The sequence below is a fragment of the Nematolebias whitei genome, chromosome 2 (assembly GCF_014905685.2).
Source record: "Nematolebias whitei isolate Nwh7 chromosome 2, NemWhi1, whole genome shotgun sequence".
Classification (NCBI taxonomy): Eukaryota; Metazoa; Chordata; class Actinopteri; order Cyprinodontiformes; family Rivulidae; genus Nematolebias; species Nematolebias whitei.
The window spans coordinates 18460838-18483440 of NC_056499.1; the positions used below are offsets into that span (position 1 = coordinate 18460838).

The window sequence follows — 22603 nt, forward strand, 5'->3', positions numbered from 1 at the left end:
TCATGTTACGTTCATGTGATAGGAGTGGACAGAAAATTGGTGTAAAAAGCAGCCAAAGTAAAATAAAATAAAAATGTCCCGAAAGTTTGGAACCCTTTTTTCCCCCCTCTTCCCTTTCTTTTTTTTAGAAATCATTTGCTGCATTTTAACTCGGTTTAAAGCGTCTCTGGCGCCCCCTACCGTGCCAACTGACTGAAGTCATGTAAGCGTGATTATTTTCTCTCTGCTCCTAGACGCGTTTAAATATTTCCAACAATCATTCCCATAGACCTGCCTCCACCCTCAGTCCGGCCCGACCCGAGCACGGAACAGCACGGCTCGACTCTCCGCCGACCCCCGGTCCTCCTGTAAGGGCTGCCCGAGCCCCGTGGTTTGATTGGATTAGAGTCGGTTTAGTGTTTGCCCTCTAACCCCCGCTGATGTTGGCTCGCTGCTTCCTGCTCCCCCTCACCGACTGACGAAGGCTGCCGAAGCCGCACGGCGAAGCTCCCCGCACGGACACGGCGGACCGGGACGAGCCGGTGCCTCACCCTGAGGAGAGCCGCGGAACACACGGGGCGAGCGGACTGAAAGATACAAAAACCTTCGCAGACATGCGGAGGAAATCGAGAATTTTGCTGTGTTTCGCGGTGCTGTGGGTCCTGGGAATAGCCTACTACTTCTATTCGGGGACATCGCTGAGTCGAAAGGTAGGATTTCCGTTCTTCGCCTGCTTTTTCTGGGTGCTCGGTCCGCCCCGGCGGGACAAAGCGAAGATGTGATTTCACGCTGTTATGCCTCTTCTCGGCGGCTTTAGGATGCTGTGAGCAGTGTGATAAAAGGCCTGCTAGTATCAGTGGGCAGACATTGATTTGGTGGAGATAATATGGACAGGGGCTCCGGGGTGGCTGCTCTGGCCGGTCGGCGTGCTCAGCTCCCCGGGTGCCGGTGATCGCCTTCCCCCCCGACAGCCGGAGCACGTTCAGACCGGTCAGCCGGGTGAAGGCTGTACGGTGGCCGAGCCGGCTGGTTTCTGATCAGAACACCAACAGAGGCTAAAGCGTGGAGATAAGATCGTTTTAATGTTAAAGTGCCGGCCAGGCTCTCAGGGCCCAGAGAGAGAGAGAGAGCACGTCAGCACAAGCTGCGAAGATCAGGAAGTATTCAGCTTTAAACCTCTCACACTCACTGTCATGTCACAGTGAGTAGTTATTCTCCAAAGGTGGCCTTAGACGTTTCCTTAAACACTCCATCTGTTGTGGTGACAAAAAGGAGTGAGCAACTTCACTGCTCTGCTGATGTGAAAACCATTTATTGTAGTTTTATCCACGAGTTTGTCATTTCTGTGAGCTATAGTCTCTGAGCTCCACCTGGATGACTGGAAGGAAAAACATCATTTGCTTTGGTTTATAGTGCTCCAAAATATCTTATTTGTATAAATCAGGCCTGACTTGATTTCTAAACTCAACGGTTACTGAAATTATAGAAAACTTTTTTTTTCCTTTCAATTAAAGAAACAAAAACCAGTCTGAGCTCTGGTCAAAATACACTTTGAAAACTGATGTTGGCGCGTCTCTCTACTTCCTGACATTTTGTTGATTTAATTGAGCTCTCACCTGGAAGACTAATCAATAATGAAGGTGAATGCCATTTGCAGTCACGTTAGAAACACCCGAGGCGGTACACATTTCCATCACAAACTGCAGCCTATGAAATGACCCCTCCTGACCTCCAGGACTTGCAGCAATGTTGCATTAGATTGGATTAGTTTTTGCCAAGTTTATCCAATAAAAAAGCAGTTTTTCCTCAGAGGGTTTGAACATGCAACTTGTAGATAGATGGCTGTATACTTTATTGTCCCCAAGGGGAAATTTGTCTTGGACATCGTGCGTTAAATACACTACAAACGATAAAGTCATGGGAACACCACATGTGTACACCATTGTGTACAAGTATTTAGTGAACCGTATGCTCCTATGGACTCTGTGTAAATTTCTTTAACCAAAACCCCAGCCCGTATTTGGTTTCATAGACATGCAAGCTCCAGGTGTACAGCAAGACGTGACACCTGTGCACATGTAACTGCATCCTGTTGCGTATAGAGTGCTGATTGTGTGTTGCTGCATGTGAACAGTCCACTGCCTCTGTCACCCCTCTAGACGAGGTTGTGTGTGTGCGTGAATGTCCTGTGTGTATTCTACCTGCCTCCAGTTGTCCTATCTGTCTCTCTGTGTTTGCTTTGCTCCAGTCAACCACGGCAGCCCTTTTACTTTTCCATTAGGCCGATAGCTCTACTTGCTGTGTGTTTATTTATGTGAGGTTTGTAGCAGGGTCAAAGTAACACACGGCGATAAGCAACTTTCTCCGATCGGTGGCAGCATTAATATGGATGATGCGGTGCACCTGGCAGGTGTCTTTACACCGAGGGACAGTTATCTGTTTAAACAGGAGGCTGTTTCTTGTTGCACACTCCCGTTTTCGAGAGGAGAAACGTGGCGTGTCATGAGGCTAGAAAAATCTACAAATAGATTGAATGTTCTGAACGCAGGCCTGGCAGTAAACCTAAACTTTAACGAACTTTATTAGTAGCGTTGATGCAAGGTCACAGCTTGTAATTATTGTTACAATGGTTCTTTATTAGAAGTATTTCATGAAATGGATTTAAATGTTGTATCTGTGATGGATCGGTGCACCGCACGCTGCCTCTGACTGCACTGTTCAGAACATAAATGATTTTAAGATTTAACTTTTGTTGTGAATTTTAAATGTGTTGACTTGTATCGATGACTGGCTGTTTTTGATCAGTGAACAAACTTATTTTATTTTAAGCTTTATGCATAAGCATATGTACATAATATGTTATTTTAAAAATAAACTGTAATTAATAATAATAAAAAAAGCGTAATAAAACAGTTTGTTTGCTAAAAACTGAACTACAATCACCCAACTCAATAGAAACATCATTAGACATAAAATTTATAAATTTGCATTCTTGTGCAAACGTTTCACCACGCCCTGGATTTTTATACGTCTAAGAAGTCAGACATTTAAAAACTTTTTTAAAAGTGGTTTTGTTCTACAGTTTTCCAGGTTTTCTGAGCGTCGGTCAGTTTTTTGTCTTCACTGCTTTCCCCACTCGTTTTCCAGCCAGTCGTTGTACCTGACCATATCAACGTACTTTGCAGTGCATTAAAAATAGGAAACTGGACAAGTGGAGGACAAAGAAATCAGTGTCAGACCTAAAACAAGATTATCTACAGCAGATGGTCTGGACCTGAAAGTTGTATTTTGTGAAGTAGGACTAATGCGGCAAAGACCTGAAACAAGCGCTGGGAAATGAATGTATCGTTAATATTTTGACAGCATGCCAAGTGTTCAGCAAAAAGCCATTTGAAAATCACCTTGTTCTTGTTGCTACAAAGAAATATACTAAGAAATGAGAGCAAATTTACAGCACAACCATGTCTGGCTCATTGAAGTAAAACGTGATGAAATCAGGGATAATTTAAAGCTTTTGCACCAAACTGCAGTAAATATGGAGTACTCCATACTGCATTGCAAAGTTAGTTCTAGCCCAGTCGTTGGCCTCCAGATGTCGATGATACGAGGCGACAGCAGGGTCCCGCTCTTGCTGCTGGTTCTAGTTTGATGTATAAGAGTCCCAGGCTCGGACTCATTTAATATTTATATGTATGCCAGCCTAAAGCCAGGACTCCAGTCACCCCTCTCACTGGTCACACACAGCGACTGCATCCATTCCACCTGACAAAGATGAACGCTCTGGTGTCACCGCTGATCCCGATCTCTGCGAGGTGCGTTCAGGATTCACTTGGTTACAGCGGATAAATCAAATGGCCACTTCTGAGGCAGTATATGTGTGAGAGGAATTAGTTCAGCTGGCTTCTTCCTCTGCTCGGTCACACTCCGGCTCCTCCGATCAAAGCATAAAACTCAAAGATCAAAAAGTTCCCTATTCAAGAGATTTTGTCCTTTTTTTGAAACGTGAATGCCAATTTAAAGACATTTTTGACGAAAATACAAGCCAATCTTTCTGGTACATTACAATGTTTATTTTTGTTTGTTTTTTTTCCCCCCAGAGATCAAGAGCTAACTTAATCAAACACATGATTTTAGTTTATGATCAGACTTGTGGCAGCATGGATGGAAAAATGTTGTTGTGAAAAATCATCTTTGGTACCACTTTACAATAAGGCTCCCCTTATAGATGCTAATAAATAGTTTATAGATACATTATTAATTCCTCTATAAACACTTTATAAATCATTAATAACTGCTTATTATGCATTAATTAAGGGTGACAGAGACAAAACTGACCAGTTTCTTGCTAAATAGTGATCCAAATCTGTTCACCTATATATTTCATCTAGAGTTATTATATTAAACATTTCAGACTAAGTGGTACTAAGTACCTAGGTGTGAATGAGAAAGTGAATGGTTGTTTGTCTCGTTTGTCTCTATGTGTCCCTGTGATGGACTTGCGACCCATCCAGGGTGTACCCCGCCCCTCGCACAGTGATTGCTGGACATGGGCACCGGCGACCCCCGTGACCCAAAATGGAATAAGCGGGTAAAGATAATGGATGGATGGATTTCAGACTAAGTTACTACCTTGTAAGCACAATAAACATTTGTAAACCCATTTCTTTAGCATAATATATTGTATTTTGTCACTGCATTATAAGTATCTACAACTAATATTATATCCTAAAAAAAAGAGGTTTAAAAATGCTTATTGTGCTTAACAAGGTAGTAACTTAGTCTGAAATGTTTATTATAACAACTCTAGATGAAATATATTGGTGAACAGATTTGGCTCAGTATTTGGCAACAAACTGGTCAGTTTTGTCTCTGTCACCCTTAATTAATGCATAATTAGGCCTGTCACGATAAACAATAAATAAATTAATCACATGATGAATGAAAATTATCTACCTCATTTTCATTTATCAGCTTTATTGTTTCTTCATGTCTCTCTCTTTCTACTGAAGACACTGGATGACAAAAGGCTCAACTCCGGTGCTCTTCACTGACTCCTCCCTTTCTCTTTAAAATCTGTTTTAATTGTCCAAAATTGCATTTTTGGATCGTTAAAAGCAGTTAAGCTGAGAAGCTAATCTACGAGCTAAGCTAACAGGCCGATCTCAGGAAAAAACCTTTGTCTTGGCAAAGCTCCAAAATTCACGGTTGAAACCCGTGCCTTCGTCTAAAACGTTTCCTCTGCAAAAAAAAAAAGCTGAGAACTTGTTTACTGATTATTTTTAAGTTAAAAGCTTTGTGTGAAAAATGCTATGCTAAAGAGCTCAAACCACACAGAGCATCCGCCATTTTGAGAACCAAAGAGCGACAGCCTATGTCACGTCAAGGGGCCTCCCTCCCATTTTTCTTAAAGAGACACGCTGCTCGCTCCCTCACTATCCATCCTTCGGTTCAGTCTTTTAACTGCCATCCGGTGGTCAAAAAACGTACTACACTCAAAACCAATTAACCATCATTTCTTCTTAAATTTGACAATAATTACTAAGTATTGTCAAATTTCAAACAATATTATCGTTTATCGCAATAATTTCTGAGACTATTAATCGCTCAGCAAAATTTGTTATCGTGACAGGCCTATGCATAACAATTATTAATGATTTATAAAGTGTTTTATAGAGGAATTGATAACGTATCTATAATCTATAAGGGGAGCCTTATTTTAAAATGGCACCTCATCTCCATTACGTTTTAAATTTACAACTCTTACATAAGCTGTAAACGGAAAGGAAACTGTTCCGGTTGATGCTTTACTACTTAACAAACTTAATGCTGGTCCTTTTCAAACACAACAGTGTGAGATAAGATTAGCTTGTTCCATAATCTCTTATAAAGTAAAAACTTTTGTTGTTGCTGTTTTGCATCAAAACCCAACTTTCTCCTTTGAACCATGTGGCTGTAAATTCTTCTTTTGTATTATTTTTTTATCTTCTCAGCTACAAATCTTTTCTCTCACACTCACAACCCAGTAGATAGAATAGCAGGAAGCTTTGGGAAACTCTCGGCAGCTGAACTCGGAACAAACCCATGTCTCTGTAAGTGCATTGTTGTACTCAGGAGGATAGTGTTCTGCCTTTTCAACAGGCGGCCTACTCAAGTGTCCACCGCCACCTACACTGACTGAAACGATACAAAAAAATCCATCCCGTTTTTGCTATTGCTGAATCTACACCTCATTTCATTGTCGTACATGTCAAGTCATGGATTTTTCCCAAAATGTGAACAGTATGTTAACAACCAAAGCTCTCTTTGTTTGCTGAGCAATAAACAGTTTGTACTTTTAGCTGATGTTCTGCAGCAGCTTGAGCTGAGATAAAAACTAGTCCAGGCTGTGTACGTTTCTTTTTATTTAATTTTATTGTATGAAGGGGTTAACTTGTCCAGCAGACTGGGACCATTACAGCAGATGTAAGAACCAGATCTTAGAGCTGCCTTTAAAGATTTTAATTTAACCTCATTTTTATTTTTATTTAATGTGCAAGCTACATTAAAAATGTTTTTTGTAGGAGGCAAATAAATGTTTACGAGGGCCAGATTTAGCCTGCGGGCCTTGAGTTTGACACGTGCTTTAGACTATATGAACCAACAACAAACGGCTGAGCTCAGTTATAATATAAAAAGAGGTGGAAGAGGAAAAAACATTTAGATTTAACATTTATAAACAATAGCTAAGTAGAGAAACAAAAAAGAAATTAATAAAAAAGTAGCCCAGTAGTAGTAGGTGGAGTTTCCTACAGGACTAGTTTTCATGACCGCTCAGGCTTCTGCAGAACATCATCTGCTGTTAAAATGCCCAAACTCTGTTTATAGAAGATGAGCCGACCATGTTCTTCTGAAAGGAACGCCGTTCAGCAGCAAATGAATCATTACGGTACTTTTTTCCATTACTGTGCCTAAGGTCTCATTCTCCTTCCTCTACAGAATTGATTGACAGCTGCTGCTGATTATGACTTCATAACTGTTGTCATGCCTGTGATGCTGGTAAGACTTTTATCAGTGGTCAGTCTAGGCCTGTCACGATAACAAATTTTGCTGGGCGATTAATTGTTTCAGAAATTATTGCGATAAACGATAATATTGTTTGAAATTTGACAATACTTGGTAATTATTGTCAAATTTAAAAAGAAATGTTGGTTAATTTGTTTTTGCTTTAACTGGTTTGTTCCACTTTGGAGTAAGCTGTTGGGGGAAGAATCAGTTATGCGTTGTGTGTTTACTTGACTTATGGCCTTCTGGATGGAAGGTGAAACTTTTCAGCACCCAAAAAAAAGAAACTGTCCAGATGACCTGACTGAAATTTGTTGGATTGTATACCTGGATTATTGACCATGGACTTTGTTGGTTAATTTGTTTTGTGTGTAGTACTTTTTTCGTCCACCAAATGGCAGTATAAGACGGTTTGAACCGAAGGATGGATAGTGAGGGAGCGAGCAGCGTGTCTATTTAAGAAAAAGGGGAGGGAGGCCACTTGACGTGACATGGGCTGTCTCTCCTTCCTTTTTTCGGTTCTCAAAATGGCGGACGCTCTGTGTAGTTTGAGCTCTTTAGCATAGCATTTGTCACACAAAGCTTTTAATTAAAAAAAATCAAAAAAGTTCTAAGCTGCTTTTTGCAGAGAAAAACAACTTTTCACACAATGGCATGGGTTTCAGCCATGAATTTCGGAGCTTTGACAAGACAGAGGTTTTTTTCCCCGAAGTCGACCTTCGCTCGTAGCTTAGTTTCTCAGCTTAGCTGCTTTTAAAGATCCAAAAACGTGATTTTTGGATGGTTTAAATGAATTTTAAAGAGAAAAGAGAAAGGGAGGGATCAGTGAAGAGCACCGGAGTTGAGCCTTTTGTCATCCAGTGTCTTCAGTAAAAAGAGAGAGACACAAAGAAACGATAAAGCCGATAAATGAAAACAAGGACGATAATTTTAATTTATCATGTGATTAATTGATTTATTGTTTATTGCGACAGGCCTAGGTCAGTCTCTAAACGGTCTGCGTTCATCAACATTTTCACTGAACGGAACATCTCTGTGCAATGTTTATGATGGAAAATGACTCCAACCTCCAACTCTGAGCCATTAGCCTCCTGCTCAAATGTTACTGAGAAGGTTGTGTTGCACACATGAGCCGGCTGCCTCACCAGGATGCCCCATTAAAGTCTTTTTAGTTGAGCTAACCTAAGAGGGGTTGTTTCTTCTCTTTCACTTTGGCTTTATCGGTTCATACGTCTGTCATCCCAGGCAGCATGGTTTCCGACATACGACTGTTTATTTATTTATTCATTTTTAGCAAAATTTTTGTAGAAAAGTTGTTTTTGCAGATCGCATAATTATTATCGGTGAAGGAGACGATATACCTCATTCAACAATTTTCAGTCGGGTCATCTGGACAGTTTCTTTTTTTGCTGAAACATTTCACCTTCCATCCGGAAGGCTTGATCAGTCAAGGAAACACACAACACAAGACTGATTCTTCCCCCAAACAGCTTACTTCAAAGTGGAACAATCCAGTTATGTTGGTGCTAAGATGGTGTCTTTGGCACGCCCACTCCTCTGGTGCCAGCACTCGTCCTCGTTGACAGTAATGTCAAACTGGTTCAAAACCAAAAAAGTCCATGCTCAATAATCCAGGTATACAACACCAGAGGAGGGGGCGTGCCAAAGACACCATCTTAGCACCAACATAACTGGTTTGTTCCACTTTGGAGTAAGCTGTTTAGGGATGAATCAGTTTTGTGTTGTGTGTTTCCTTGACCGATGAAGCCTTCTGGATGGAAGGTGAAACGTTTCAGCAAAAAAAAGAAACTGTCCCGATGACTTGACTGAAAATTGTTGGATTGTGTACCTGGATTCTTGAGCATGGACTTTTTGATACCTCATTCAGGTCACAAAATGTGTTTTTGCTGTTTGGTTGGAAACGCGCAAAACAAGATGCAAACAGGAGCTCGCACACATTTTTAGTTTCTGGTCTTTAGTGAACTCTGTTCACGCACGGCTTTACTTTCATATTGACTGCACACATGAAGAGTTCCTCCTGCTGTTGTGTAGCTGCAGAAGAGCAGCATACCTTTAAAACCTGTGGCTTTGAAACAGCTTGAAGCTACAGCAGCTCGATATGTTTACGGTGTCAACACATAACACAATCTCAGCCTGCGTGCTTTAGTGCTATGAACAAAGTGAATGTGGTTTCACGAGGCAAACACAGCGTTCAGCGAGACTCGTATAAATCCAGAGGGTTGTGAACTGTTTGCAAATAAAGAATTTAATTAGTAAATATGATTGTGTGTGCGTGCCATTTTAAAATAACGATCCGTTTTGACAGATGCACCTCTTAATCTGTGTATAAATTTAGAATCAAATTGTTTTTTTGTGACGATGTAGTCAAATATAATAATTTTAACCAAGAAACTGTTTCCACACGGTCATCTGGGCCTCTGAATGTCCTAGCTGGGAGTCTCAGGAGAAGGATTGTGATGCTCTGTTGGAGGAGCTGCAGATGCGTGTGGATGTTTGACGGGCTCTTTTACATCAGGGACAACTGATGTTACGTTCAGGAGGCAAGGAAAAGAAGCATATGGCTCTTTAAGACAAAAAATAATAATAATAAAATGCAATGAATATGGAAGTTTTTACATTTTTGTTAAAATATGGAGTTTATGATGCAACAAAGGAAACTGATATGATGCAAGAACATTTCCAGGATTGGATGAGGTAAATTACTTTTTTAAGAAGAATGTAAAGTCAAATCAGAAATTGCGATGAGAAAAAAAAAAAAAAAAAGTATAAAGATGGTTGCGTGCACTATGTTGAAGCAACTTTTAGATTTATTTAATCGGAAGACTTTTTGATTGTGAGGCAGTGTCGCTAAAAAACCCCCCTAATATTTTCGTCTAACTTTTTTTGTTTTTGACATTCCTGAATTTAACGCACTAAATGCCATGAATTCATGAGGTGCGTTGAGGTTAAAGTCCTCTTTATCTTCAGCTTCCTGACCATGACCTGTTGGGTTCTTATGAAATTGTTGGTCTTTCTGGGATTCTCTTCAGTTTTAGCAGAAGAAAAACACTCAAAGTTATTCTTTTCTTTCTGAATTATGTTTAAAGAGTTCAGACCAAAGGGTAATTTTCATACAAGGTTAAAAAAAAAAAAGAGATTTCCCCATTGCTGAAATTTATCCAGATCTTAAAACTTGTTGTAACCTTCATGACCACACTTTCAAACTATAAAGGGTATTGTAATGAAATATGATTATAATCATGTTGCTCCTTAGCTGTTGGGCTCCTGGACCTCCAAGCAGCTTTCTGATCAATTTTATCCTTTAACTCGATTTAAAGTCTCTTGAAACATCAGTCATGTTAGTTGATGACAGAAACAATATGTTACAAACACTGACTGCTGCTAGTAACATGACAATGAATATAATTTATTCAAAAGACATTACAAAGGTAGGCTTTGTGTTGTTTTTAGGCACTCCACAGAAACCGTATCTAGTTTAAATTAACGTTACTTGCCCCGCCCTGGTCTTGGTGTCTCCTACTCTTCCTGTAAAAAAACAGATTTTTTTTTTTAATTATTTTTTTACAGCATTCAGTCTGCTCTCCAGCAGAGACTTTTATTGTATTCTGGTTGAGTAATGTGTCCAAAGTCTCCTGAAGTGCACTAAACGTGCCATCATGTAGTAAATATATGAGTTAACATGTCGTGCACATGATATGTGCTGCTTTGCAAGTTTGAGCCAGCGTTTTATTTGGAGTAAATATTCAAAAGAAGAGTTGACTTTGGATGCAGTTAAACTCTTACAGTCTTGAAAAATTATTTTCATTGAAGGAATGATTTAACATAAAGAAGAAAAAAAACGTGAATGAGCAGCACAATCTCCTGAAAAGCCTCTTCCAAGTTTATCTAGTTATTTATTAGTATATTCTCAGATGTCCGTGTAATTTTAGACAAGATTGTTTTAAATTGTTTTAGAACCAGGAAGTTGTAGACTTTTCCTTCCACGTCATGAATGGATCGAACACCTGCAACGATTTTATTTAATTTTTTGGCTTTTTTTGGAGTTTAAAATCTATAATCGATTTACTGGAAGAAAAAAAAAAGAATTATAACGTTTAATAAGCATAACGTTATAAATAAAGTAGGGATGCACAATATTATCGACATGGTATCGGTATCGGCCGATATTGACGATAAAGTTAAATATCGGACGTCGGCCATTCCATCAAAATAACGCACCGATATAAAAGGCGCTGTTTCAGCACAATGTTATGACGTCACGCGCGCCCTTGAGTTTAGATTTGTGAAAATGTACAAATTTGCACTGTTCAAGTGTTGTCATTGTGTTAGAGAGAGAGTAAATGTCATGAATAAATTTGACATTAAACATAATCCAAGTTGAAGTGTTACATCATTTTCTGTCCCCTTTTCAGCATCTGCATTTGGTAGCAGGTCAAACTGACAAAGACCATGCAGAATAATGTATTTTAATTCCACAGCAGAGAAAGCGATGTAGTCTCTGTAAGTAGGTCTAGAAAAAAATCGGTATCAGTTATCAGCCAAATAAGTTTTAACATATCGGATATCAGCCAATGAAGCGCTTAGTTGAAAGTCAGAAAATAGTTTTAATATCCTCTTGAGTTGAAAGACTATTAATAAAAAATTAAAAAAAATTGGATTGAACACAGGCTGCAGTGCAAAAACGTTGCTGTAATTGAGATTTACGTAAAAAAAAAAAAAAAAAAAGTCCATAATCACGGACTCGTTTTACGGCATAAGTCACGTTGAAACATGGAGGAAAAAATGCTATATAACCATATATATATGGCCAGGGCTCTCTTGTAAAAGATCTTTTGATCTCAATGGGACAAACCTGGTTTTAAAAAAAAAACCATTTTCACCAGTCTGAGTTGAAGTACAAGCTGTGAAACCCAGTGACGTTTAATTTGCTCTCGGCACACAGTTGTGTTGATATAAGGAGATAAACACTGAGACTTTGCCAAGAAATCTTTATCTCTGGCGTGAAAAGTCCTGTTTTGGGTGTTTGGATCTTTGACAATACCTCTCAGTCATTTGTCAAACCTTTTGTGGTTAAACGCAACAGCATGTTCCAGCCATGTTTGTGCTCTAAACTGGATTACTTTCTTCCTACAGTGGTTTTCTTCTCTGAAGACGAGCTTTAATGGAAGTTAAAAGGAACGGGGACATTCATTGTTCGTGAGATGCACGTAGAGAAAACACATTTTTCAAAGAGCTGCTTATAGCATCAAGAGACAACTGAACGGCCCACTTTGTTCAATTTATCTTGAAGACAAACTATTGTATCCGTGTCAGAAATCTGAAGATGGTGTCTTCAGATCTTCAGTCGGGTCAGCAGCAACCCGTGCTGCTGTTATCGAGCCAAGTTCAGCTGATAAGGAGCACAGGTGGTCATACTGTTTTGCCTGTTTCCTGTCTGTGGTAGGAATATTCAAATACGGAGTAATACACCTCCCATGTAGTCCTCTGAAGGAAACGATGCACGGCAGCACATGGATCTGTTTTGTGAGCTCTTATTACAAATTCTTTTAATCCAAATATTTTCAAGATTCGAGAGAAAGAGAGAGATCTTTGATCTAAAGCTGACATCACCTTCTGTTTTTGTTCTGACATATTTAACAATCCAAGCAAACAGAAGACGGGCTTCATCAGCGTATGTGTGAGATCTGTGGATGTTTTCTTAGTTTGGCATGTGGGTTTTATTTATTTTTTTTGCACCTCCATCTGTCCCATTTTCAGCCGTTTGTTACAGCTGACGAACAAATCAAATATTGAATACAAAGAGAATAAATCATGTTACATGAAAAAGGCATCCTGTCCACCCACCTGTTACTCATCTACTGTAGATATGTGTGCTCTGTCACAATGGGGTCACAGGATCCTGCTGCTGACTTTGTACATTTGCCTCAACCTTTGTTTCATGTTTTGCTCTTTCATTAGTTTTAGCAGCATAAGCACGTGAGAACACTTCATACCTGTGCGTCAAGACATCTGCAGATATGATCCTTTAAAACCTAATTCAGTTATCTTTCCTTTGACATATTGTTTGTTAGATATTTTAGGTTTAGCTGTGAGATCAGATAACTTTTGGCATTACTGTATTTTCCGCCGTACACGTCGCATCGCCCTATAAGTTGCATCAGTCCAAATATGTCAAATATGTCTATAAAGTGGAAAAATCCATGAATATATTGCTTCGTCGTATATGTTGTATCTATTATGAGTCACGGCTGACGCGTCACATTTGTTATGCGTCACCACTGAAAACCCGAAAATGTGGGCCGAACCCAGAAATGTGGGTCGGTGTTGTGCCAAAAATCGATTGGCTGCAAAATGGCGGGAGCATGCATGGGAGGACTTTAACAAGAATTGGAACAAGATTAACACTTAAAAACAATTATTTGCCTGCTCGAAATTATAGCAAAGGTGTGTCTCAGTCTAACTTTTTCTTAATAAATGCACTTTGACGGTCAAATCAGCTGCATTTTCAAAAGTATTCACTGCCTCAGCGCTCCGGGACTGAGGGAGGAAATCGGGAAGGAGGAACGCTGCGCATTTCTTTGAAATTTAACAAGATAAGCATCTAAAAATGAAATGAAGCTGATTTGATAGTTTCTCCAGGCAAGCTGGACGACGATGGCAGGCTACGGTAAGCCGACTGTGTCATTAATAGCCACTTTTACTTATTACATGACATAACGGCATGCCATACTACTCAAGTGCCATCTAGCGGCTGAAAATGGTAGTGTTCAATATTTTCAGTCAGAATGAATGAAAACGGTCACATCTCAGCCAAAAATTTATTTATAGATATGGGGAAAATATCCATAAATATGTTGCTTCGGCGTAAAAGTCACAGGTCATGCAAATTATGAAAAAACAAAAAACAAAACGTAAGTTATAGTCCTAAAAATACGGTAATCAAACTCTCTTGTTGAGGTGCAACCAAGAAAAGGTGTTTGACTGGATCTAATGTATTGACTGAAATTGTCCCTTGACTTGAAAAAAAGCTTTGAATTTTGGCCCCGTTTGTTACGGAGTTTGACACTCTAATCTAGAGTCTTGCGCGTTTTTACAAACACCTGTATTTTCCATGTATAGCAAAGCTTTTTAAATTCAAATAGTCTTTTTTTGTATAATGTTGGATGACTGATTGATTTCTGAAAGGCTTTTTTGTCTATCTTCATGCCATATTAAGGTAGTCCGTTCAGCTGACCTTTATTTTTTTCTTTATTTGGTAAAAAAAAAAAAAAATTCAGGGTAAAATCTTGCACAAACAATAATGGATTTTAACCCGACTGCTACGTAATAAGGTTTAGATTTATCTCCAGTTTTTATATTTTTAGTCAGGTTTTCTCTTAGACTGAGCGACGGAACAAGATTTTCTTGTTGTGTCACCTTGAGGTTGCCAAAGAAACATCGAACAGATAAGACTTGTCTACTGAGGCTGTTGTTAGTACAGAAACAACATTTCTGTGTTCATCTGGAACAACATAAGAAAACTGCACGTTGTAAGAAGGACTGGCAGCCTAAAAAACCTTTGAGTCATCTTTAGACAGGCTGCCACAGGACTAAAGTGAAGAAAATTACTCAAACACATAAAAAATTTCAAATTCCACTGTAAGGTTTTGAGGTCACTGGGCAGATTAAGGAAGTCTTGCTTGTAAAGTTTTATTTTACAGTATTGTGAAATGAGTTTCAGGAAGCAGAAATGCTGACTTGACTTTTCCAACCTCTTCAAACTCATTTTTAAAGGGAAGGAAAAAAAAAACTTTTTCAATGTATATTTAAAGAAAAGACTCCTGAGACAACACAAACTCTTACTGTAGGCCCTGCTCCCTTGATAACCGAGGCCTTGGTTGGTGGTTTTGTAGACCTATGCATTAACATGATGGTATTGCACGTTTTTAACATAAACCTCTAATTTCAAGACAAAATCAGTCCACTCCAAAGTTCAGTTTAACGTTCTTCAGAACTGCTATGTGTGCCAGTTCAGATTATTTGTGTTCAAACGGAGCTTGTTTTAGGGTGGGAAATAATTTTCTGCTTCAGATGACATGTGGGACCACAACGAAAACGGTGTATAGTTGATTTAAAATGTATCAATTTAATTTCAACTAATTCTTCTCTAGATTATTACAACTGCTATTCTGCTTATAGAATAAACATTTTAGACATTTTCTACTAGCTGAAATTAAAATAGAAAATGACCAGCTTAAGTCTTTTGAGGTGGATTTTTGTTATTGGTGAAAGGTTATGCAGTTAATATCTTACCTGTTGTAGATGGCTCTTTAAACGTCCTCAGTTTGAAGAGTTTAATTCTGGTCAGATTTATGAGCTAAAGTCTAGTCTGAGCGCAGTGAAGACCAAAGTAGACTTCATCAGTAAAAAAAATATCCATCCATCCATTTACTTGCTTCTTTTGGGTCGCACGAGTCACTGGTACCCATATCTAGCCATCGCTGTGCGAGAGGTGGTGGACACCCTGGACAGGTCTCCAGTCCATCACAGGGACACATAGGGCCAAACAATCATTCACTCTCTCACTCACACCTAGGGACATTTTAGAGTTACCAATCAGCCTAACATGCATGTTTTTGGTCTGTGGGAGGAAACAGAAGTACCCGGAGAAAACCCACGCATGCACCGAGAGAGCATGCAAACTCCATTCAGAAAAGTCCTTGACTGGGTTTTAATCCAGCGACCGTCTCGATGAGAGACGGCAGCTCAACCAACTTAACCATCTTAAAATTTTTAGAAAGTATCTTATGAACACAATTTTTTAAATAAACCTTTACATCACTGTCAATTTTATACATTTTTTATTTTGACAAAATTATTTTGCTCCTAGTGGAAGTATCAGGCTGCACGAGATGGACAACAGCTAGTTGGTTTTGCAACAACCACAGAATTAAGTGTAAATAATTGTTTGATGAATGAACCAACAGAGATGTAAATGGTTTCATAAAATAGCATCTACATGATGCTGGCTCCTCTCAGGCTGACTGTTAGCACATGAATCTGGTCAGATCTGTTTAACCAAAGCGTGTTTGTTCAAAGTGCTATATACCGTATTTACCGCCGTACACGTCGCTCCGCCCTATTAGTCATTTCGCCCTATAAGTCGCTCCACCCTATAAGTTGCTCCACCCTATAAGTTGCATCAGTCCATATTTGTCTAATAAAGTGGAAAAATCCATAAATATGTCGCTTCGCTGTATACGTCGCATCTATTATGCGTCATCGTTGACGCATTGCGTTTGTTACGTGTCACCGCTGACAACTCAGAAATGTGGGCCGGTGTTGTGCCAAAAATCGATTGGCTGCCAAATGGCGGCAGTGGGAGCGTGCACGGGAGGACTTTTAACAAGAATTTAATAAGATTAACACTTAAAAACAATTATTTGTTTGCTCGAAATTATAGTAAAGGTGTGTCTCAGTCTAACATTTGCTTAATAAATGCACTTTAATGATCAAATTAACTGCTTTTCACCGGGGCGGTGCAGATAGTTTGACGGTTGGTACAAGCAGCGAGCAGATTGAAGGTGGGGAGACCGATTGAGTCATTAATAGCTGTTGAAGATTGCCATACTGCTACTACCACTCTGCTGCCATCTAGTGGCTGAAAGTGGTACTGATCAATTTTTTTGTTTCAGTCGGAATGAATGAATACTGTCATCTCAGCCAAAAATGAGTTTCTAAATATGGGGGAAAAATCCATAAATATGTCTCTTCGGTCTATAAGTCGCAGGGCATGTAAATTATGCAAAAAAGTGTGACTTATTGGGCAGAAAATATGGTACTGCAAAAAAATACACTATTTGACTGATTACCTTAATAAGCTCTGAACTATCCCTTTAGGACCTGTTACCTATAGTCTTGCTGGTTTCCTCAACCATAAAGTTGTTCAAAGTTCACAATCGTTACTTCCAATTCTGTTACAGCCACATGTAAATTATTTATAGAACTTTTACAGCCTATTTCTTTTACTTTGATAGTTTATATATATTTTTTAAATCTCATTTGTAACATTTGTTGTCTTTCAAGAACATGGTTATGTCCTTGGACTAATATACCTGGCAGGTGAACTGGTTCCCATAAGATGTCTAGATTTTAATAATAGAAGTTATTTTACCTTGTTGCTGCATGTTCAGATATTAATTTTTTAACATTTGCAGCTGTAATTAGTATGTTGTGCTTAGAAGAAAGTTCATGAAACACCATGATTTGTGAAGGAGAGAAGGTGGCATTTAAAGCGCCACATCTCTAGTGTGCAGACTTTTCCAAAAATACAGCATGGCAGCTCCCATAAATTAATCCTGCTATCTTCAGTTCCCAACAGCGAGGCAAGGAAGGGACACGTAGTATTTTTAATGTACAGAATGATGAAAAAAGTTGAAAAACTTGGCAATTAAGCTGTCTGGATATGATTCAGCACTGCCTGGATGTATTTCAAAACTCTTTTTAAATATTTTAGCAGCCATTGTTTTATTTTTTATTTATTAGGTAAGCAGTAACTGTTATACATTAAATCGCGCATGAATAAGATCGTCAGTGTGTGAATTTGCCTGTTTTTCCTGACTCAGGCCTCATTTCAGCTTTCTTCTAACGAGCCATGTGGAAATGCGTTTATTCCCCTCGGTCTCTCTAACCCTCCTTTGTTTCGTGTGCATTTCTTTTTTCCCCCTGGCTATTTGCTTTTTTTTTTTTTTTTTTAATTCTGCTCTCATTCCTCCCCTTCATCACGCTTTTTGTTTGAGAGGTGTTTTAATGTAATTTGCTCAGTCAATCACCCTGGGAGCCAATTAGTCCACACTACAGCCTTAGAATTTACACACTCACCTGAATCAGGTTTGTGACCGACTTCGAGGCCCCTAACCCGCAGTTTGAGGAAAAAGTTTGAGGCTCTTGGGCCAGCGGGGCATCGCGCCTTTTTCTGTCTCTTACTGTGTTTCTGCCATAAAAGGTAGGTTTGATTTATCTGTGCTTCCAGCTTGGCGGGGGTGGAGCAGATGTGATTTTTGTCAGAGCCCATCAAGACGAGCTAAGAATAGCGAAAGCCATCTAACGCCTTGGCTGGGATTGGTTTGAAATGGGTTGTTTCACGCCTTCTCTGTTGCCTGTTCGTATACCCTGGAGTCTGACGTCATGTTTGAGGCGATGCCAGATCTGCTGCTCGTGCACACTTTGTAGACGAAGCTACGGCCCAGGCCTGGTTTTTGAAAGGAGCCTGGCCGTTCACCTCTTAGTGATATTTAAGGTTGCGTGTCTCTATTTGTGGCATACGTGGATGATTTCTGCGCACTGGAACAGGATGCTTGCTGTCAGTTTTGTTTGTTCCTGACACACACTGTCTCACCTGTCGGCCTCCATCGCCTTTTCTGCTTTTCCTCCTGCTGCCGCCCATTAGCAGCATGGCAGCTGTCGAGGGTGTGATGCTTTTGCCGATCGTACTTCCCCTGTCAGTGAATGATTTGACCCAGCTCTGTGTAAATACAGCAGCACAGCCATCTATAGCCTTAAACAATTAGTCTGGATGCAGTTCCTGCCAGCTGGGTAATTAAAATGTATGAACACAGTGAAATGAAATGACTCTGTCAGAACTACAATGGCAGGATGGAGATAAACCGTGTGGCTACAGTTTATACTCTGGCTGGACTGCCATTTTTTTTTGTCCCCTTCATGTCGTGTTGTTGGCAGATTACTGAGCTCCCACTCCTGTTATTCACAGTTTCACTCAGCAGTATTACTGAAATGAAATCAATAAATGTTTATATAAATTTATATATGCAATATAGGTGCTCAGAGCTGACAGAGCTTTTTCTGTTGCAGGTTCAAAACTCTGAAATGGTTTGCCACTGCATGTTGGACACTCCTATTGTCTTTAAGTTGCTTTTAAAAACACGTTTTAATCTCTGGCCCATGACCCAATGTGACATGACTATGTTGAGCTTTTATTCATCTATTCATTTTTCTTTCTTTATTACTGTAGATTTATGTAATTTGTCTTTTTTCCTTTGCTTGCTTGTTGTATAGAACATCACTTTGGTCGGCCTTGTTGCTGTTTTTTTAAGCGTTTTTTTAGATAAAATAGTCTGGTATGATGCATGCTTTCATTGAATCGGTTTGTATAATTTTCAAGACATTACACAAAAACACAATGAAGACAAAGATATAATAATCCACAAATCTGTGTCAGGGACATAAAACATGTTTTTGGATGATGTGAGAATTGAGCCTTTTGGACTTGTTGGGAATTGATACATCTAGAACTTTAGAAATGAGAAGTCGAAACTTTTTAGTTCTGGCTTCAACAATAATTATATATACCGGTGTATATAGCTAAACTCAGAAATAATCATTGTTGTTCTGTTTCCTATTTGTTGCTGAATGCAGCATCAGTAGTTCGTTATCAGAACTTTGTCACACAGTTGAGCTGATAACTTAAACCAGTGCTTCTTGAACTTTTTGAACTTTCTGAACAGATGCTCAGCTCTTCAGGCACCATCATCATTATGTCCAACGTTGAGCCCAACTGTCCCAAGCAAATATAAATCAACTGCTGCAACATTTATACACTAATTTACATTCACGTCATACTTTTTTGAACTGTAGAATATGCTGCAGCTTTGCTCAAAATTGGCAGCCTTTACTTTTCATTTAAAATCTCAACCAGTCGTAATTGTAGCACAGTCAAGTTCAAACACTGTCCAAGCAACAGCAAGGAACTAAAAATGCACATACCATAAAACATGTAAAACTAATTACACAAACAATAAAAGTTGAAAATGGTGTAAAGTTTTCTTTTCTGTTGCTCAAATAACAGACGATAAATACATGAGCCTTTTGAAATGTTGCTTGACCAAATATTTATCGCAGCACCACGCCCCAACGTGACACATTTATAAAACTGGTTGGATACAGTTCTGTAATATGTCACCGTCTGCTTTAGTTAAGATTTTTAGTGACTTGGAAAGAGATATTTTTTTCCCTGTCAGCAGTTATGTGATGAAAGGAGCAATTTGTTTCAAGGGGTCTGTATTTCATTATTACAAAATAATCCTCTTTTGTGTGCCAGAAGAGCTCCAGAACATTCAGCGAAGTTTGTATTATCCCCTCGCATCAGTGCGTTCTAAAGCAGAGTTGACTTGTTGCTGTGATCCTGTTTAAGCTGACAGGCTGTGTTCTCAGTCCGTTATAAAACACAACCAGGAATGTGACACATTCATGCATCAAAGAGGGCCCATCAAGACCAGATGTCATGACGATGCAGAAAAACAAGGCTCGAGGTACTTTGATCGAACGGAACAGCACAGGAGCTCGTCTGAGATTTCTTTACTCACTTCAATAAACATTAGCATCATTTTAGAGCTGAGCACCAGTCGGCTCGTAACAGTGGTCACTCTTGATGTTGGCAAGGCTCAGAGAGTGTTGAAAATCTTTTCACTGCACCACCGAGAGCATAAATCAAGCACCGGCTTAATAACTAATGTTTGACATGTTAACGGTTTCTTTTTTTTAAATCTGTGCACTTAAATTCAGTTAGAGGTGCTCAACTGTATGTTCATTCCTGAATTATTTATAACAAACAGAAAGTAAAATTAAACCAACTGTTTCTTTATCTATAAAGGAAATGACCGTATTTTCCGCCGTACCCGTCGCACCACCCTATAAGTCGAATCAGAGCAAATATGTCTAAAGAAGTGGAAAAACCCATAATATGTTGCTTGGCCATATATGTCGCATCTATTATGCGTCACCACTGACGACCCGGAAACGTGGGCCGGTGTGTCAAAAATCGATGGACTGCCAAATGGCGGCCGCGGGAGCGTGCACAGGAGGACTTGAACAAGAATTTAACAAGATTAACACAAACAATTATTTGTTTGCTCGAAATTATAGTAAAGGTGTGTCTCAGTCTACCTTCTGCTTAATAAATGCACTTTGACGATCAAATCAGCTGTATTTCAAAATCCGATTTGTGGAAAGGCGGGCATGCGCATAGGGACGAGCCTCGGCATTTCTTCGAAATTTAACAAGATAAACGCCTAAACAATTATTTGTTTGCTTGAAATTCTAGTAAAGATGTGTCTCAGTCTAACGTTTGCTTAATAAAAGGACTTTAACAGTCAAATCAGCTGTATATTTGCTGCCTCGATGCTCCGGGAGCGTGCAGAGGGAGGAAAAAAAAAAAAAGGAGGAAGGCTGCTCGTTTCTTCGAAATTTAACAAGAATAGCACCTAAAACAATTATTTATTAGCTTGAAATTATAGTAAAAGTGTGTCTCAGTTGAACTTTTACTTAATAAATGCACTTTAATGGTCAAATTAGCTGCATTTCGCCGGGGCGGTGCAGCTGGTTTTACTTGCTCCAAGCAGCAAGCAGAACGAAGGTGGGGGGAGTATGGCAAGTCGATTGTGTCATTAATAGCTGGTGAAGATTCTGTCATCCAAGATATGGTAAATTCAAAAACGTTCAAGACAAAATAAAGTATAAAGTAAAGTCTAATTAAGTCCAGTTGTTTTTGTATTGAATTTTTTAATAATTCGTCATTATAGCCACATTAACCTATTTCATGATACGGCATGCCTTACTGCTACTACTCTGCTGCCATCTCGTGGCTGAAAATGGTACTGTTATTTTTTTTCAGTCAGAATGAATGAAAAAGGTCATATCTCAGCCAAAAATTGGTTTATAAATATGGGAAAAAAATCCATAAATATGTCGCTTCGGACTATAAGTCGCAGGGCATGCAAATTATGCAAAAAAACATGACTTATAGGCCGAAAAATATAGTGTATTAAACTTGAAGTTGAGCTTAGCATACCGTTTGGCGTTCATTTAGCATATATCTTGGCATATACCGTATCTTAGATCCTTATATACTGTTTCTTTTTATACTTTATATTTTTGCTATTTTTGGGCGTAACTGCGACCTTGAGTACATCATTTCGTTCCACCTCATGTACCACATGTGATGCATATGACAATAAACTTGACTTGAACTTGAATAATCAGGTGTGTGTAGTTTAGTAGTTAAATTTTTTTTTCAGTGCTTTGACTTACCTTTCTGGGAATGGAAGTGTCATTTCTGGAAAATAAAATTCTGTCTGTTTGGTAGAACATTTTGTTCCAAGCCCTTAACGTTTGGCATTTCCCATGACCCATGACTTCTGCACTCCATCCCAGCATCACATGGATGTTGGCTTTTGAGCCGTGTGCTGATGAAACCAGATGGTTTCTTCTTCTTTTTTATTTTTTTGCCTTCATCCTCACAACATTTCAAAGAAAGGATTTCTGTCTGTTATCTGTCGGAGCAGAGAAGTTGTTCTCACTTGATCTCAGTTTATCTGAAATATAAACCTGGTCTTCGAAAAGGTGCTCTTGTTTTGTTTACCGTCTTTATTTTTTATTTTTTAATCATGCACAGTTTCCAGACAGTTCGAAGTTTGCAGCTTTTAGACTTATTGTGTACAGAGTTCTCAGGGTTTCCTGAAACATCATCAAGTCATGTATCCAATTTTAGTAATTTTTCACTGAGGGG

General features: G+C 39.1%; 1 protein-coding gene across 1 annotated transcript in view; it reads left to right on the forward strand.

Annotated features, from left to right (window-relative positions):
• The first annotated feature begins 449 nt into the window (after positions 1-449).
• Positions 450-22603, forward strand: part of galnt2 (UDP-N-acetyl-alpha-D-galactosamine:polypeptide N-acetylgalactosaminyltransferase 2) — a 56036-nt gene continuing 33882 nt past the window's right edge. Inside the window, exon 1 of the mRNA XM_037697501.1 lies at positions 450-689. Within this exon, the coding sequence (XP_037553429.1) occupies positions 594-689 (96 nt within the window). The 5' untranslated portion in view covers positions 450-593. The remainder of the gene's footprint in view (positions 690-22603) is intronic.